This window comes from Juglans regia, chromosome 9, assembly GCF_001411555.2.
Source record: "Juglans regia cultivar Chandler chromosome 9, Walnut 2.0, whole genome shotgun sequence".
Classification (NCBI taxonomy): domain Eukaryota; kingdom Viridiplantae; phylum Streptophyta; class Magnoliopsida; order Fagales; family Juglandaceae; genus Juglans; species Juglans regia.
Window position 1 is genome coordinate 5,119,316 of NC_049909.1, and position 20,191 is coordinate 5,139,506.

Below are 20,191 nucleotides of genomic sequence, written 5' to 3' on the forward strand. Positions count from 1 at the left end.
TACGTACTCAATTAATTATTTCAGGATAGGAATATAGAACCAAAGGAAAGAAGTCTTTGGAATGAAAAAAAAAAACAATTGTAGGTTTCTTTTTATTTATTTTGGACAAACAATATATATATTTTTTTAATTCGCCCCTTTGCATCAAAAGAGTAAATAAAAAAAATGATATGATATCTAACGGATCAGATAAAATTATATCAATTTGTGGAATTATTTTCTTTTATTTCTTGCCATATTTTCAAATTATCTTGAAAATGGGAACTAGGCACGTGACTTGCATGTGCTCTCCTCTCTATTTTATAATATAAGTTTGACGTTGAAATATTTCTTATTTATTTTGGTTAGGATTTTGCTTGGCACAAATCCTTTGTACCGCAAAACGATCCCGATCCAATTTGGAGTTTCAACTTTCAACGCAGAAGCAGACCTCAGCCTTTGCTCCGCTCATAGTAGTAAGTGTTTGTTGAAGTTTTATTCTTCCTGTATTTGTCGCCGCAACACTTGCGAGCTTACCCTTTTGCCATTGCCGTTGCCATTGAAATTTGTTGCTTCAACACTCCAGCTCTTTACGCTTTGACTTTTGGGTTTCTTTCGCCTAGAGAAAGCCAAGTCGACTAAGCTCATTGTTTATTTTAATTTTTATCTGTTTTGGGAGTATTCAGCAATGGCGGATCGGTTGGGGACCTTCCGCAGACAGGAATTCATAACCTATGCTTACCTTCTCCTCTACATCACCCTCTCCAGCGGCCAAATCTTCTTCAACAAGGTCAGTCCATCTTCTTATTCTATTACTTATTTATCTACACAGTCTGGTGTATCTCGCATTTGCTTTTGAAGAATCCCTTGTTTTAGGAGCAATTTCACTTTTATTATTCACCCAGTCATTATTTTTATTATTGCTAACTAAGATCGGTGATTGAATGATCCAAACATGAGAGAAAATGATGTTTGATTTGAGGTGCGTTAGCTTCATATCGTCTATGGATACTAGTTACAGCACTCGTAACCTTGCTTTTGCATATATATATATATATATATTGGCAAGGATATCCAAGGCTATTTTTACTGATTAATCCCTTAGCAACATGCAGTCCCCTGTTCCACACAAACTGAACATGCCAGACCCTGGGGTTGGCCTAAGGGGATTATTTTGCAAATGGAGTTTCAAAATGTTGACCTATTATATTAGAGGTGTTTTTTCAAACTGTTGACCCATCTTTTTTATAAAGATTAACATTAGTTCCATATGTATTCAAAACATATATCAAGGGTGCCTCCATGACCTATCATCGCATGACATATATGAAATAAAAATTAGTGTATGATGTTGTTACATAAGGGTTTTTGTAGTACATCGTGATTGTAAATGTGATGCATACAAGGTGTCCTTTCTTGTCGTGCCATTTTTGTTTTGAAATTCACTCACTAAATGTAGTTGATAAACTTGTTTTGGTGGTCTTGCAGCCTAGTTAGTTTTCAATACTATGATTACGAACTATTAGTTTCTTTGTGTAAAGAACTGATGAATACATATTTATTGTATACTTCTTTTTAGGTATGAAAACATTTTAAAATTGAATGGAAGTATATGAAATAACTTTCTTTAAGTATTCTCATTCTGTTACTATGTTTATTGCTTAACCAACCTAGTCTTGTGTGGAATTTTTGCAAGTACTTGGATTATTGTTACAGGAGTACAGTTGTTCATAATTACACAGGGACGTGCATATAAACTTTGTTGCTATACCAACCTCTTTGACTAAGGTTGCTTGCATGGCTGACATGAATTTTGTATATATGTTAAATGCAGTGGGTTTTGTCGTCTAAGGAAATAAACTTCCCTTATCCTCTTGGATTGACTCTCCTCCACATGGTCTTCTCATCTTTCTTATGTTTTATTGTCACCAAAGTTATCAAGGTATCTAGTTTAATAAATATTATTAAAGGTGCTTTAATTGAGCAATCATATTGCCAACTTCAATTTTTTAACTTTTTTTTTTTTTTTTTTTCTTACAGATTATGAAGGTTGAGGAAGGAATGACTGCAGAAGTGTAAGCAAAGAAAGGGATAAAATCCTTTTATATGATCTTTGAATTTCAAAGTTATCGGTTTGTTAATATCTTAAAAGAATTTCAAATGCCATTGGTGAACAGAGGAGATAAGACACTGAAAAGAGATTTAGGAGACGTCTGGATTCAAAGATGATTTGAGATGACTTAAGATGACTTAAGATGAGTTGAGATGGATTATGAATAGTAATGAGATGAGTTGTGAATAGTAGTGAGATTTGTGAATTAAAGTTGTTGAATAGTAATGAATAGTAGTGAGATGAGTTGAGATGAGCTGAGATGAGCTGAGATGAGTTGCGAATCCAAACGTCTCCTTAGTTTCCTCAACTATGGCTTGAAGTGAAGATCCACTCTTCAGGCTTCATTCATCTGTTTATTTATTTTCCTAATGAGATTTTAAGAGTGCTTCGAGGCTTGTAGTACTTAAATAATATTTGTGTTTGTTAAAAGAGAATCCAAGTTCTGATGGATTTGAATTACGTCACAGTTTTAAATTTTGGCATGGATAATTGCTAATAGATTCTTTTACTTTTTAGGCTAAAGGTCCGAGTGGCGTGATGCATATTAGTTGTAATCATGATTAGCTGTTGATACTTTCTCAATGGCTTTACATTTATGTAGTACTTAACAAAATCCCCTCCCAAGCAAAGGTGGTTAAACATTGTTATCGGTATGATAGTTGCTATGATCAAAGCCATGTGATCTGACAGAAACATCTTGTTTACATGACCAAGGCTTTGGTCTTGTGTCATTAAGAGGCCCCTGCCAGTTGAAATCCTTTTGGTACGAGGTTAAGTTTCCAGTAGTTGCTACATCTTACTAGTTATTGGTACAAGTCTTGTATCAACTGGGGTTTGATACATTTTGTTGGGATTTACTTAATCTTAGGGTCAGCGTTTGTGTATATTATGATTTTTTAACATATTTTTTTTAGTAATTTTGGTTTTTCTTTTTTTTACTGTTTTTTGTATACAAGGCCGAACAATCTAAGCAAGATTGTTAACAGTCTTTACTTAAATCAACTCTATGGTTGAATTGACATTGATTGTATGTGCTATGCCTGCCTATATTTGTCCTAGTTATTATTGTCTCTCATTCCCTGCAATAAACTAGCTAATATCTCAAAGAGAGAAGATGCTTTCGTTTGTGGGGGTGGGGGGGGTCTCCTTTGTAGGTGAAGTTGAGGGAGAGAGAGATTTCATTTGTAACACCCTTTATCCAGAAAGATTGAGAATGTTGCTTCACACTTCCCATAGCACTATGTCATAAAATCCATAAACATTATAAATCTGCACTAACTTTATTAAATTTTAAAACAATAAATGTAATAAAATGCAATTATATCCAAAATACCCAAACTTTAAGAGAAACCACAATGTCATAAAATGTCTAATGAACATCCCAAGCCTTTGTGATAAAAACTTATTTTCGTCCACACTTATTCAAAGTCTCCTCTACTGGTTCTAGCCTGAAGACTCATCCTCATCATCACTTGAAAAGTTTAAAATCAGTTATGAAAATACTTTTCTATTAAAATAAAAGTTAAAAAAAATTAGAAGTAAAAAGTTTGGCCAAATTTCAGTATCTTGGGTGTCCAAAGTATCATTTTCCATAACAATAGGTTGAATACTTAGGAAATAATACACCAAATTCTAAAATCTTTTCTAAGTAGATTTTCCTTTTAAACATATATGAGATACCTGTAAATTTGCATCTACATCGTTACAAAAACATTCTTCTCTTTTATTGACCTTCACACATTAACCCTTGTGTGCCTAGGTTGGGCACCAGTTTCACGTCCTTTAGCCACAAGGGGTGACTGACTCTCACGTTGGATATAAAGCCTTCTAGTGGACCACTTCCCTGTGGCTTGCACATCAAACATCTAGCTCTAGTGCCATTTTGTGCTCTTTGACTAAATATTAGAGCCTTTCTCGTGTTCATTCATTCATTCATCATATTAGAACCTGGTACTGAAATACACTTGCTGTCCAAATTCACCTCTCTTGAGTTTCACCCCTTTATTTTCATTAGACTTCAATAAAAACTTAATCAAATTACCCCTAACATCTAGGGCTACCACATATTTAAAAATTGTAGCATATGGAAATCATTTGATACACAAAACATCTGTCACTAGCTAAAAATTGCTATCTGGAACTTTATGGAGAATTTTGTAGTCTGATTTTGCTGCTTTTGAAATTTATATCTAATTCATTATAATTCCAAATCGTGAAAAATCAGTCCTAAAGCTTTGTTAACTCAAATTTGAAACCATGAAATCTAGAATTACTTTACCAATCTTGTTTGCTCAATCAAAACCTTGATGAATGTTAGACCTAGTTTCTGTGAATCCTGGTTTGCTTTGTGCTATGCTAGAAAATGATGAATTCATATTAAAACTTCTTCAAAGTTCCTAAAATTTTGTTCAGGAAGTCTCTCATAACATATTTGATATCTTTTTTTTTTTTTTTTTTTACAAGTAATAAGAGATTTTATTAATAAGTAAATAGGCATGGCCCAAATACATAGAAAGACAAGAAAACACCTAAATACAAGCTAGGAACTAGAAAAGGCTATAAGCAAATCTGATATCGTTTGCATAAATTGCATCCATGCTTATCTACATGTTCTACAATTTCCCTTGTAAATCTAATAAAGTTCCTTTTTTTTTTCAGATATGTTACTTCTGTTGTGCCAATTGGTGCAATGTTTGCAATGACTCTTTGGCTGGGAAACACTGCATACATGTATATTTCTGTTGCATTTGCACAAATGTTGAAGGCAATTAGTAAGTTCCAAGTATCCTTTGAATTATCCCAGTTTAGCTAAATATCTTTTTTTTTTTAATAAGCTAAAACTTCATTAGTGAACAAAAAGTATTGCCTTAGTTTACAGGGCGGATACATGAGAATCACTGTGGCGGCCTCGTACGATCGGCACAGTGTTTGTTTACCTGGCACAGGGTAAAAAGTCCTTTATCACCTGGTGTTGGACTGTGCCAACAATGCTTTCTACAATGTGTTGCTCAGCCTACTTAGTTTGGCCGCACGTTGTCTGCCCAATTACCTCTTCTTCGCCAGCCTTTTGTCCTATGGAGGGGATCTCTTCCCTTGTTTCAGTGTAGTCCTCACATCTTCTCTCCTCCTTAACAGGAAATTTCATCCTCGAAATTTCACGAGGATTATCCCTCAAGATGGAACTTCGAGGGATGTGCTTGAGGTAGGGTGTTCTTCGTCATTCTTTGTCGGCACTGGTCTAGGTGATGAGCCATTCTTTCCTTGGTCCACCTGCTGACCTTCATAATCTGTGGCTGGGACGAGTTTCCTCCTTTTGTATCCCTCGTTGGCTGCTTTGCAACTATCCATCGTTGGCTGCTCCAGTTGCAACCATGTCTATTACTCTCACGTCCTAGCTCCTCCGCTAGATTCGGTGTTATAAGACATTGTCGAGACCTGACCTTTGTCCTTCTCTTGTTCATCAGGTTCTTGGATTGATTGCTTCTCTCCACTTTGCCTTTTGGCTTCATCAACGTGATCCAACATCTCCGAGATCAAGGCCCTAGCCCTCCGATGATCCCCTTCATCTCGACGGTGTTCCTCCTTGAATCGCCAGCGTTGCTCTTCCAACCTTGTTGCTTCGCGTCACCCTTCCTTGAATGATAGATTACTTCCAGCAGTATAGCTGCCTTTCATGCAATCCTCTTTTCTCGCACCATGATAACAGTTTTCGAATTCTAAATGTTTTGACCAAAAGGGGCAGCTCGAAGGCTATTTATAATTGCGCTCCTGCCTTCAGTTTGACCAAACTACCCTTTACTTATTACCTTTCAGGTCAGCTGCTGCGGCTTGAATAAATAGGTAAACTCCTTGTTTTCTCATGTAAACTCCTTGTTTTCGAGCTTCCCCATTGTACCATTACCAAAGGTATGGTTTTGGAGTGTAGCTTCTAATCTTTCCAGTCTCAATTTGTATTGGCGTTTCCTCGTAAGGAAGATTTGTTGCGATGGCACCAGATTCGAACTAATTATGCTGGGTTGTTTGTTCCCAAAACTTTCCTTAATGGGGACACTTGAAACACGTTAAGGCCCCTTCGTATTCCTCTGGTGACGCCACTTTGTATGCTACTCGGCCTACTTTCTCCAATATCTGATAAGGTTCAATGTACTTTGGGCTTAGCTTTCCTCTTAGCTTGAACCTTTTTACCTCTTTCATAAGTGATAGATACCTTGAGATACACTCAATCTTCTTCTTCAAAGGCTAATTCTCTCCTTGCATCAGCATAACACTTCTGTCTGGTTTGAGCCATCGTCATTCTTTCCCATATGAGCTTAGTTTCATGTTTGATTGCATGATACAGAGTTGGGGCCGAACCAAACAAGTTTTTTCTTTTTTATTCAAATATTGCCGGTTTAGTAGTACTTACCCAATCAAAATCACCCTTTTAATGGGTTAATTTGTTCATAAAGATATCCAAAAGAGCACTGCATCAGTAAATTAATCGATTGACCTTTTTCTGTATTTATATAGTCAACATTCTGACATAAAATTAATATCTCTATTGGATTACGTAAACAAAATCATTTTATATACATTTTAATTTGTTATATATGGAAATTCCCACTTTTAGATTATTCTATCACTGATCTAAAAATATTTTATTATTTATATCTCTCTACTCTAACATATTTAAAATGGAAAACTAAATTTTATGTCAAAAATAAGTAAAGTTAGGAACTACTAATTACCTTTTTAACTAAATGCATATAAAAAAAAAAAAAAAATCCAATATTTGTTTTACTTAAGGTTGAAGGTTTTCTATTTTTTATTTTATATAAACTCGAAACCCTGATTTCATACCCGGCCCAAATCGGGTAGGTCTGGGTTTTGAAATGTGGGTTTCAGCCTAGGTTTGACCTAGGCCAAAAGCCGTAACCAGAACCCAGTCATTCGGGTTCCAGACCGGGCTGGGAAAAAACCTGGCCCAAATGAATGGTCCTAGCTGAAGTTCGAGCTTGAGTTTTTTGAGCCGACCCAAGCAAGTCAATCCAAAGTCCCGACTTGGCTCGGCTCAATTACAACCCTAAATATTGGGGTTGTGGTTAGCCTTATCTTTAGCTCCTCAAAGCTTTATTCGCACAACTTGGTCCAAATGAAATTGGTGTTCTTTGTTAACACTCTGAGTAGATTCGATAATTTGGAGAATCCTTCCACGAATCTCTGATAAATAGCCAGCTAATCTCAAGAAACTGCTCATCTCATGTACTATGTGGAACTCTGCCAATCTAGGACTGCCTCAATCTTACTAGAATCCACTGCGACTACCTCCTCTAACTAGAACTCACACTTGTTTGGTTTGGCATACATTTGGTGTTCCCTCAGTTTTCCCAACAACAACCTTAGGTAGCTTTCATGATCCTCAACATCCTTGGAAAACACTAGATATCATCTATGAACACGACTACAAGCATGTCAAAAAATGGTTTGAACACCCTATTCATGATATCCATGCGGTTGGGGCGTTAGCTAAACCAAACGACACCACTATAAATTCGAATTGCCCATATCTCGTTCTAACGCAGTTGAATATGTGGCCTTCCGTAATCCTCAATTGATGATCATCAAACCTAAGATCAATCTTAGAGAATATTGAAGCTCCTCATAACTGGTCAAATAAGTCGTCTATCCTAGGCAAGGGATATCTCTCCTTTGTTATCACCTTGTTCAATCTCTGTAATCAATGCACATCCTAAGGGCTCCATCTTTCTTCTTAATGAGTAACACCGGCGCTCCCCAAGTGATGTACTCGGCCTAATGAATTCCTTTGCCAACAACTCTTGTTTTGACTTTTTTAACTCTTTAAGGGCAGGTTTGGTAACAAAAACAAAACACAAAATTCTCATCTCATCTCATCATTACACATTTTTCAAATCCCAAAACAATAATAATATTAAAACATAATATTTTAAACTTCAAAACAAAACACAAAATTCTCATCTTACCTCCCAAACCTGCCCTAACTCTTTTAGCTCCAATGGGGCCATTTTGTAAGGTGCCTTTTGCACTGTAGTTGTTCCTGATTTCAACTCAATTGAAAACTCTACTTCCCTAGGAGGAGGTAATCTTGCAATTCCTCGAACACTTCTGGAAACTCCTCTACTATCGGTATATCTCGTACTTCCTTAGGTTCTCTTGGTTTAAATACCATGTGAACTAGGTAAGCCTTAGCTCCCCCTGCCAAGTCATTTTGGCTTACAATGAGGTGATTATTCCTGGCATTGATCGTAACTTACTGCCTTGGAATGTTTTGCCTTCCTCTCCAGGCACTTGGGATGTTTTGCCTTACCGTCCATTGTCAACAATTTATCTTGCGTAATGTTGAAACAACCAATCCATCCCTAGGATAATATCAAACCCAAGTAACTTAAATAATATCAAGTCTGCCTCCATAACGACCCTGCCTATTTCTAGTAGGCAAGTCATAGCTATCTTGGTGCAAGATATTGTCTCCCCAGTGGGTAGTGCTACGAAGACTTTATGTTGCATCAGCTTAGTCCCAAGGCCGCTTATCATAGCAAATTTACTCAACACGAATGACTGCGATTCACCTAAATTCACCTAAATTCAATAAAGTACTCGAATATCTTAACTCACCTTGAAATGATCAAACCAAGTCGACCCTTACAACTATGTTCCTTAAATTTACTATTCGTTTAAACTAATGTTGGGCTTCCATACATGTGATGATGCCTGCCTCCTGCGTTTCTGGAGTGTCCTCATCAACTTCTCTTGGCATAAAAGCGTACACCCTTGCTTGTGCAATTTGCCTGTGGCCTGCTCGTCCTCCAATGGGACCCGTCCTTTGTACAAGAATTGTGTGAGGGCAATCCTGGGCGTAATACCCTGCTTGACCGAACCTTCAACATGAGAGTGAAGCCTGACGACACTCTCCCTCTTGAGACCTATAGCAGTAACAGCACACTGGTGCTCTGCCTCCTAAACGCACACCAAGAGTAGTTTGTGGGCGTACCCCTATTCCCATTACAAACTTTTGGTGCAACCTAGAATTGCTTCTCCCGTGAATGTCCTCCATTTCTGGCCAGTTGTAACAGCCACTAAACTGCAGTGTTTGTGCTCTACGATCGAGGCTACATTTACCAACCTCTGAAAATTCCCTATTTCTATACAAGCCACTTGTGTACATATGCATGGTTGCAATCCATCTTGAATTTGCTTTGCACGCATCTCCTCGGTAGAGAGAAAATGAGGGGCAAACCTTCCCAACTCCATAAACTTAGCAACATACTGGTTGACTGTCATGTTGCCTTGAACCAATTAGCGAAATCCTTTGATTTCTACTATCCATGATGGCAGAGAAATACTGATCGACGAATTCCCTCTTACACCTTTCCCATGGAATAGTTTCCATGGATCCCAACTCCATGACCAACAGTTGCCTCTTGGCACTCCACCAGATTGTTGCCTCTCCCTGAAGCAGATAGCTCACACATGCAAGACTTTTTAGTCCTCAAAAGTTCACTCGATATCCATAATCCACCTTTCCGCCTTCATTGGTCCCTCATTTCCAAAGAAACCCAAATATCGATAGGCTAAGAATCACTGGTAAGTACAACCTTGCTGCTCAACTCGCGGGTGATTGACTTGCAATATTTGCACATGTCGCCGGAAAAACTCCTGTTGCCGTTGCAACACATCTGTGATACCGCTGATAGCTCGTACTATTTTGCTGTTTTCTTCGACATGGGTTGATCTCCCTTGTGGTCACCCATGGGTCGTTCGTTTTGCTAAACTCTTGGTCGCTGCCACACAACCCAAGCCTATCACTTTCTAGTTCAACTCTCACCTCATCACCACAGATCAAGCCTTCCTTACTTTAAGATTCAAACCAATGGTGCTAAGGATCAAATCCTATTAGTCTGGTACTGTTCCTAGATGACATTATGGATTTATCTAGAGTCGTAAGCCCTCGTACGGTCGGCATAGTGTTTGCCCGCTTGGCATAGGGTGAAAAGTTCTTTATCACCTGGTGCTGGACTGTCTGCCAAGCTTTCTACAACCTGCTGCTTGCCTTACTCTCAGTTTGGCCAGGCGTTGTCCTTCTAGTTGCCTCTTCTTTGCCAGCCCTTTGTTCGTGAAAGAGGATCTCTTCCCTTGCTTTGGTGCAGTTCTCACAATCACCTAGCAAAAAGATGTCTCAGAACTAACTATCTAGACTCCGCTCTATAGCTGCAAAGTCCACTTCAATATGTTATGGTATTCAGAACAATTTCAGATGTTTCTTATGATTAGTGAACCTTATGTCTAGCTGTTTGCTTACTAGCAAGATGTTGCATTTGTCAGCTTGTCCTAAATCTCTTATTATCATCCTAATTTCTTAAATGATTTCTGCAGTGCCAGTGGCTGTATTCATTCTTGGAGTTGCAGCAGGACTTGAGATAATGAGCTGCAGAATGCTATTTATTATGTCAGTGATAAGTTTTGGTGTTCTTGTGGCTTCTTATGGAGAAATAGATATAAATTGGATCGGAGTAGTTTATCAAATGGGTGGCGTTGTTGGCGAAGCGTTAAGACTGATTTTCATGGAGATCCTGGTTAAGAGGAAGGGTCTCAAACTGAACCCAATATCTATTATGTACTATGTTAGTCCCTGCAGGTATGCTCATTCTAATATCTTCTCATTCATCATCTGTTTGAAATAATTTCTTTCTTCCTCTATAAAGAGAAGATTTACACAAGTATTTCTAAGTTCAGATGGACACTATTTATGCCTGTGTGAACAATTCTTGAATTCTATGCAGTGCTCTCTGCCTATTCATTCCGTGGATCTTTCTGGAGAAACCAAAGATGGAAGCACATGGATCTTGGAACTTTCCAACCCTTGTGCTAACACTCAACTGTCTCTGTACTTTTGCCCTAAACTTATCTGTTTTCCTCGTGATTACACATACAAGTGCTTTAACCATTCGTGTTGCTGGAGTAGTTAAGGATTGGGTGGTCGTCTTATTATCTGCCCTTCTGTTTGCGGATACGAAGCTGACAATAATAAATCTGTTTGGTTACGGCATTGGTCAGTATCTACTCATATTTACCATTTTGTTCTTCATCTAGGAGCCTGGCTATTTTCAGATAGCACATGACTAGTTTGAATTATTACTTTTTTGGTAAGTTCACTTAGCAATATACTAACTCCATGGAAAGGTGATACTGCGAAGTGCACTTTGCTAGTGATGCACATAAAGTTGAACATTTTTGTTAATCTTGGTAATGAGTTGGCTCTGCCATCATTAAACATACCTTAAATATGCAATTTTTTGTTCTTTTACATTTTTTGTTTGATTGGCACTGGGTGTCTGAGAATAAAGTTGTTCTTTTACATTTCTCTTCAGATCAATATCAAAACAAAAAATCTCTTCCTAGTTGCTTTCTTTTCATCCTCTTGTAAACTTGTTTTGTCTTCTAATTAGAAATGGTTTGTTTGGTAACATATATTCTTATCATTGGAATTCACAAAGTATATTTGTTTTAATCCACTCAGATAACAGAATCCTTTGTAGCCTTGAGAAAGAAAGAAAAACTTTGAAATCTTTCTTCTCTGTAGCTTGAACGCTGACCTTTTTTGATGAAGAAATTTCTAGCAACCAATAGTTGGAGGTTTTGATAGCCATAACAGGATGAAGTATGACTTATATATTTCTATCATTCTTTTTAATCAGCCATTGCAGGTGTAGCAGCATATAATAATCACAAGTTGAAAAGAGAAGCATCTCGAGGCAGCTCCAATGACACTGAACTTGCTCAATCTATACTTGGGGCCACACCCTTGGAAACCAGCAAATAGAAACATGGTAACAATCAATCGATCTACTTTCCAAGGCATGTACTTGCATATTTTAGCAAAATATTCATTTTCGTGTTAGTTTCTTTTTCTTTAGAAATTTATGGTCATTTCTTTGCTTTTTTTTCCCGTAGTCCAAGTTTAGGAGATTATTTACGACTGATATGAATGTTCATTTGACATTTGTGAAAGAGACAATATTTTGGTTTGATAGAGCATCAATATATAAAATCTTGATCATAGTTAGAATTTTATTGCCTGTTTCAGCTGCTCCAACGATGATGGTTCTCACTTTTTTTTAATTCTTGTGATGATGTGGAGCAGAATCTACAATAATGTGTAAAGATGTGAAATCTCACAGTTGTACCATATGAGAAGGAAGCATTTTCTGAAGGAAATCGGAGTTGAGGTCACATCAATCATTGACTGGGTTACTATGGAAACAGTGTCTGGAATGGAACTAGGGTCCATTATTTTTTCGCCATGCAATTGCTTGTATAGTTAATTTTTTTTTTATTACATATAGCAATTTCTTAAATGCTAGTCATTTGGTTAATACTTGTCTTTGTATTCATTTATGTCAATATTTGAAACCTAGGCATGTAATATTTTCTCTACTCTAAAGGTTTTATAGCTTGGATCTGGATCTAAGCCATTTTGAGATCATGCCCTAAGGCGGCAAAACCGGATATGGATCTGGGTACTTGGGAATATTTGGATCCGCATCTAGGTTTGGAAAAGCGGGTGGATATCCGTCTGGCTATAACCGGTCAAAACCCGGGTGGATACTCGGATTTGGACAAAGGAGTTGATATTACTTTCACACCGACTTATTTGTTATAATTGCTCGACATATGGGGGTAGAAAGACTTGAAGGCAAGTACTTGTATCAGAAACTACCTTGGAAGTTAAAAAACAAACATATTTTTTTCTTGAGATTTATGTATCTCCATTTGAAGGCTAGACTTATGTAAGTGTCTTCCTTTAATGTTCTATACATTGTAGTCACAATAAACAAAATCCTTTTGATTAATAAAGATCCAAACATTAATGAATACCAGATCTAAAGACGATCCTATGTTCATAAACAATAGTGCAGTAGGAGATCACATCAATCGTATGAAAAGCTTGTTTAAGTTACAATCATATATTCATAATCATATAGCTCAACAAAATAAAACCATAGCAAGATTTAATATACTTGTCTCAAACTTATAATATCCAAAATAAATAAAGAATTGAATCTTAGAATCTTAAACAATAAAGCTTAACATATGAATTGAAATAAAATCAGTATTTTTACAAATCAATTTTCACCCTAGGCTTTACTGAAGATTTAGCTCTTCATGGAAAAACTAAAAATAAATAAAAATAGTATTTTTCTCATTTCTTTAGAGTTGAGTTAAAAAAATTATTCAATTTCGTGCTAATGATATGCTTATATGGGGTAAGAAAGAAATCCTAATGTCTTCATGATTCTCGCATAAAAAATTACCTAAATTTTAGGACTCATATTGGTAGCCACGTACGCGCTTCAGTAATTTGAATTTAGAAATCTTTATCAGAAACAAATTTGTAGGCCTTTAAGATGACTTTCCAATGCATCAAGAATCGCATCAATCCGATATGTGAGTGTAAAGTTATGATCAAAATACTAAAGTATGTTCATGCTGTCTCCTGGCGTGTTTTGGACTCTGATCTGAATTACTCTCAAACTCCATCATTATCATTATTTGAAGAGTCCTACACTTGTTGAAAGTTTTTAGGTTGTTCCAATATCTTGCCCACTTGAAAGTCCTTTGAATTTGACTAGGATTTGACTTGCTCTTTTATAGACCCTGAAATTAAACATAAAAATCTGCTTATAAGTATCCCAAAGTAAATAGAAACTCAATTCAAGAATACACATTAATTCCTATAATTCATATTCGTATTTTAACATTTTAGTCCAATAATAGAGTAATTAGAGTGTACTTTTCGTACACTGATCATATTTCCATTAGAAGGCTAGACTTATGTTAGTGTCTGTCTTTAAAGTTCTATACATCGTAGTCACAATAAGCAAAATCTTTCTGATTAATAAAGATCCAAATATTTAGAAGGAATAACTTCATTAAATTTTAGAAAGATAAACCTTTAAAATTAGTATAATCAGAACAAATAAATTGTTACAAATGTACAATAAAATATATTCTAGGCAAAGCATTAGCATGTAAGCGTACCCTTTTCATGAGGATCATGTAAATGGCTTCCAAGGGAACCCTCCTGGGCATTTTCATATATAAGGAAAAGTTCATCATCAGTAGCAGCATAGCCAGTCAATTCTACCTTGATAAAATTAATTCAAAGCCAAGGGTCAAAGATCTAAATTGCTGAAAGCTACAAATTCCAAAGTTAAAAGGCTAGGAGTCATTATTCAATCTACAAAAGAGATTTACCAGATTTGTGTGACGAACCTTGCACAAGACTTTCGTCTCTGCCATAAATGCTTTAGTTTTTGTAGCAGCCATTCTTTTAATAGCAAGTTCCTGAAAATATTATCATCTATTACTGATGGTTCATTGTGGAAGCTTGCTTTAGATAAGGTTCATTATATTGCTCAATTAAACGATTCAAGAATAATCTCACTTTGGCCTCGATTCTATCTCCACATTTAGTCTTTTTGCACATTTTCAACCAATATGCCATCGACTTAATCTTGTATTGAGGATCAATGAAAAAAACTACATACACAATCATGCTCATCCTATCCATGCACCACCAATATTTATCAAACTTAAGTTTTATATTAGATGCCATGCTCATCAACTTAGCATCATCACTCTAATACATTTTGTTCGAAGTGTGCTCTATTGTACAGGATTGCTGAAATGGTATATTTGAGGTTACTTACAAAAAACTTTTAAGAAACTTAATAAATATCCAAGAATTGTGTCAATCCTTAAATGCAAGCGTCAAAAGCTATGGCTCTCAATATTCATAAGTACAAAAGTCTTTTCATATTTTTTCGGCAATACTTAGTATTAGGTATGTTGAGTTTTATCTAGTAGGAACATCTCAGACACACCATTTTTTCATATTCAATGTTTAGTGTCTTTGCACAATTTTTAGGCATATCAAGCCTTGTCAGTAAAGACTTCACAAATCTTATTGCATTTCTAATATTATTTATTGCATCGTATATATATATATATATATATATTTATAAAACCATCACATACAATGATGTTTCAAATATGTGCAGCACATTGCATGTACAAAAACTCGCCCCCTAAAATAGTGAACTCTTTATATTTTATGCTCCTCAAATGATTAATAGTGACAACATTAGTGGAAGCATTATTTACAGTGATTGTAAAAAGCTAGGCAATCTCCAAATCCATCATGTTGGACTCTAACAAACAAGAAATGGCCTCATCCTTATAATTAGGGATATGGAAAAACATAATGATTTTCTTATTCAAGAACCAATTTCGATCAATGAAATGGCTTGTAACAAACATATAATTCATACTTTTTTCCAAATATTCATATATCGATGGTCAAAACTCTTTGATTGTTCAACAAAACCTTCAACTTTTGCTTTCCTTCATTGTATAAATTTATACAATCTTTTTGCAAGGTGATTTGGGATGACAAAGTGTATCTAGACTCTAAAGTACCCATGATTTTAACAAATGCCTGATGCTCCACAAGCCTAGATGAAATAATTGGCAATCATAACCTTGATTTTTTCAGGATCATATTTTCCTAACCCTTAAGGACTAGATCGTCCATCCTAACTCTCAATTGTGATGGTGATTTATCATTGCCAAAATTTTTCTCTCTAATGGGAGAGGATTGACAACAAAGGTGGTCTATCAATGATGAAGTGTCATTTTTATAATGATATCCAGTCTCAAACAATAATTGCATCGAGTCTAAGGGTCAATGGGATCAATAGGTTTAACCTTTGTAAAATGATCTCATACTAGAGACTGGTTGCTATCCCTTTCACTCTTTTTGCCATTGGAGGGAGGGATGGTGTGGGGTTTGTAGTATTCATGGAGGAAGACACTAAAGGACTAGTGATTTCCTCCATATGTAATAATATATGAGCCGAACCACCAATACTACCACTAAAACTATCTTCCATCTATTTTAAAAATAAAAAAAAATAAAATAAAGAGAGACATAAAATAAAAATCAAATCAACGGCAAAAGAGAGATAGAAATCAAATCAAAGCTACGATATATGTGAATAATATAAGGAAAATCTGATGATGCAATACTATAAACATGGTCGATGAATATTAAAATCAAATCATCAATGACAGAAATTCATAAACAAGAAGTTATCCACCTGATCTAAAAGAGTACATTTGTTTTTTGTGAAAACTAATCCAATTTACTTTTTTTTTTTGTTATGAGAATAGAAAAGAAAAGAAACCAAACTTCAGCAGAATCTTTGACCATCAATGATAATGACTTCAATTATTTTCTTTAGAAAAAAACTGTATTGAAGCATGCAACATACAACCAGGTGTTTTTTCTATTACCATTTCTTTTTTCTGTTACCTTCCTCGAAAAATATAGCTTCTACCTCTCAAAAAACAAAATTCTATTACCATTGTTTTTTTCTTGACGAAGTGCATAAGGATGCTTTATTAAAGTCTAAGCATACTCCAATTTCTGTTAGCCCAACAATTCGGGAATCATAGCACGACCCCTACTCTTAATCCCCTTAAATGAGGCCGTGAAGAACATTGGAAGATGCTTGGACATAAAGAATTCCAAAACTACATTCCACACATCAATTTTAACCACTTCCCAACAACTTTTATAGAAACCAAAACCAAAACCATCAAGACCCGGAGCACTTTGAGACGGAATGGAAGACAAGGCCTCAAAAACTTCCTCTATAGTAGGCGCACGAAGAAGTGAGCTATTTTCTTCCTCTGTGATGACTGAATCAATGAGGTGATCCAGTCTAGGTAGCTCAACTAATTGCTCCCTTTAAATGAAAGAAGAAAAATACTCCACTGCCCCTTGGTGTATGCTTTCCGGCATCTCATAAACCGCCACATTCGATCTCATTTCCAGCACTCTTTTCCTCCTCTTATTAGCAAGGCAAGCATGAAAAAATTTAGAGTTTCGGTCACCATCCACCTTCCATTTTAATTTTTCCATTTGTGCCAAGCGTACCTCTTCTCGTCTCCACCAGCTTGCCGAATTCGAGACTGCCATATGTAACTCTCTCTCCAAATTTTCCTCCCAATTATCTAGTAGATGTTGCTCAATCTCCTCAACCTGTCTTTCCAGCGCATCAATACGACCCAATGTATGACCAAAGACCATTTTATTCCACTCCCTTAACACCACCTTAGTCTGCTTTAGTTTTCTAGTCAAAATCTGAATGGCCGAACCTTCCACCCGTAAGTCCCAACCTATTCGGATATAGTCCAAAAAACTATGATGGTCCGCCCACATTTGTTGAAAACGAAAAGGGGCCGGGCCATAGACGAACGGATCTTTCTTGAGTTCAATAAACAAGGGAGCATGATCTGAAGTAGAATGTGGCAAATATGAACAAATGGCATTAGGAAACAAAGCAAGGGAAGAACTATCCATAAGAGCACGATCAAGACGGGCCCATGACTGGGCAAGCCCCGATTGCCCATTACACCATGTAAACATACTACCTTTTGTAGCCATTTCCAGCAACCCTCCTTGGTGAATCCAATTATTAAAATCTTCCATTGCCATGCTAGGCCGAGGCCTACCTCTCCTCCTTTCTGAATCATTACGGATAATATTAAAATCACCCGCAAACACACAAGGATATGATCCCAAATTTTGAGATCTGAGATCATCACAAAGGAGTCTTCTCTTCGCCATGGTACATTTAGCATAAACCACAGTGAGTAAGAACATCTCAGTCCCTTCACCTACTAGCATAGAAATAAATTGCATTCCCAATCGAACCACATGCACCATATAGGAACTATTCCAGAAAATCTAGATTTTTCCCCCTTCATCCTCATTAGACACAACACTATCAAAATTCAAACAACACGCCAATTTACGAGCTTCCTCTAAATTTTGAAATGGTTCTAATAGAGCAACAAATTTCGGTTTCAACTTACCAATCAACTTCTTTACTCTACTCCTGGAAGTCCCAATCCCTCTAATATTCCATACAAAAATGGAATCAATCATTGAGCAAGGTTTGAAAGTCGGGCATGAACCCGAGAGGAACTTCACATTTTAACAAACATTTTTTTCTTATATTTCTTCTTACCTTCATTAGCCTCAGACTTCGTAAGATACTCTCTATCCTGCGGGAAACTCTCAGATTGAAAATCCGATTCAGGTTCTGATACAGTATGTTCCAACATAAGCATCTTCGCCCCAGAAACCTCTTCATTCTCCTCCTCCGCATGAACCAGAAAATCCGGTTCAGATTCTAATGATTTGTTATGCACGACGCACAACTCCCCTGCCTCAAACAGTTCCCCACCCTCACTGGGCAACATCATCATAGTTTCAAGAGGCGATTGCATACAGCCCACCAATGTATTTTCCCCCATGCTAGCATCCGTAGCATTCTCATCATGAACGGGCAAATGTTTTTCTATTTCCATAAACTTTAATTCAATAGAAGACATGTGAACACCGTGGAGAACACAACTTCACCCTCTGGCGCAGCATCTCCCTCTATTAACAGCAAAATAGAAGCACCTGCATTCTCAGGAAGCACTATAACACCACCCACTGACTTAGACGGATGACCTTCTTCAGATGAAACCAACTCTTCAACCAAAATACCCCCCACTTCCAAGTCCGTCACCAATGTTTCTTCCGTCACAAAAGACACTCTTGGGCAGCTTTTCTTAACTCTTTTGCACGCCTAATTCAAAGCTTTTGTAAGTATTTTCTCAAACAATTTCCCTTCATTTAAGTTCTTTCGTTTTGAGTCTAGTTTACGTGGATACCTTTTTTGTTCCATTTAGACATCATTTGATCTATCAAAAGTTATTTAAACCCCATAAAGGTCATTCTGGGATATAAAATGGAGAGTGTGTTTTGGTGTTTTTGACCAAGCTAATGAATAGATCTCGGTCCAAAATTTTTATGCAGTACTGTTAACATGTGTATATGATTATTGGTTGAGGATTTGTTGCATGACCAAAAATTTTGGTGAAAGATTCTTTTAGATCTAGAAACTTAGAAACTGGAAGAGGAAAAACAATTTATGTTTTGAGGAACTTTAAATCTTTTATGGTGCAATCTTATTCTAATGGTTTTGATATTTTTATTTGAGGATCCTAAGCCTCTTATATACATCTTAGAATTTTGGTTTGAGGATATTTGATTCTATTTTCAAAGATATGAAATTTTATGCAATGAGATATTCGGTTAGGCCAAAATGATGATGTTCTTGGCTAAATTCATGTTTTGGTTGTTTTGTAACTATGCGATCTTGAGTTTAAAGCTTAGATCTGTTTTAGGGCACATTTTTAAACCATATGATGTTTTGGTTTGAAGATCACCATCTTTTTAAGTCTTGGACCAAGAGGTTGATCAAAACAAGTTACAAACAAAAATATGTTTTGAACTTAGAAGAAAAACAAAAAAGTTCAACTATGGTTTTAGTGATTTTGATGACTTTTGTTCATGATTAAGAACATGATTATTCTTAGGAATTTGTTATGAGTATATTAGAAGAAAATTTTTGGTTTAATCATTTGTTTTGAAATTTGAAAGAATTGTAACAAAAATCAAGGGAAATAGCCTATGTAAGTTTTGGCCTCTATAGAGTTTTAATGGCTGTGTTTAGGTTTAAATTCTTCTGAATTGATATTTGAGCTTAGCACAAAATTTACATGAGGTATGAAAATTTCGGTGATTTTTAGAGTTAGGATGCAAAATCCTTAAGTTAGGGGTAAAATTATCATTTTTTTCACATGTAGAGGGCCAAATGGTAATTTTATTCTAAGTTAATATTTTTCCATCTTTCTAATTGTTAATGATTAAGTTCTAACTTTTAAAAATCACTACTTTTAGTTCCTTTTGATCGCGCTTGAGTTTTGTTAAGAAATGTGAAGACCGAGGTAAGTTAGTTTTTAACTTACTATCAGTTTAATGTGTATGAGTGATGAGTAAAGAAACTATAGTGCATGTATGTATGTTATTATATGTGTCATGCCAAGTCATTACATATTTATCTATCACAGAATTTATTCTGTCATGAATTGTTCATCTATTATGCAAGATATTCTGTT

General features: G+C 36.1%; 1 protein-coding gene across 3 annotated transcripts; it reads left to right on the forward strand.

Moving 5' to 3' along the window:
• Positions 1-332: 332 nt before the first annotated feature.
• Positions 333-12,611, forward strand: LOC108985632 (probable sugar phosphate/phosphate translocator At3g14410). 3 transcript variants are annotated; one of them, XM_018957994.2, is made up of 9 exons: positions 333-455; positions 666-769; positions 1,814-1,921; positions 2,020-2,054; positions 4,751-4,863; positions 10,484-10,745; positions 10,891-11,159; positions 11,806-11,937; positions 12,252-12,611. In XM_018957994.2, the coding sequence occupies exons 2-8, from the start codon at positions 668-670 to the stop codon at positions 11,928-11,930; spliced, it is 1,014 nt and encodes a 337-aa protein (XP_018813539.1). In that variant the 5' UTR covers positions 333-455; positions 666-667; the 3' UTR covers positions 11,931-11,937; positions 12,252-12,611. The 3 variants fall into 3 exon arrangements, with proteins under 3 accessions (XP_018813539.1, XP_018813542.1, XP_018813541.1); XM_018957997.2 differs by having other exon boundaries at positions 356-455; positions 11,806-11,965; XM_018957996.2 differs by having other exon boundaries at positions 356-455; positions 12,195-12,611.
• The last annotated feature ends 7,580 nt before the right edge of the window (positions 12,612-20,191 follow it).

Coding starts and splice junctions, on each gene's coding strand:
- LOC108985632 (XM_018957994.2), top strand. CDS start 668: ATGGCGGATCGGTTGGGGACCTTCCGCAGACAGGAATTCATAACCTAT. Junction 2,055..4,750: donor GAAGGAATGACTGCAGAAGT/GTAAGCAAAGAA, acceptor TTTTTTTTTCAG/ATATGTTACTTCTGTTGTGC. Junction 4,864..10,483: donor ACAAATGTTGAAGGCAATTA/GTAAGTTCCAAG, acceptor TGATTTCTGCAG/TGCCAGTGGCTGTATTCATT.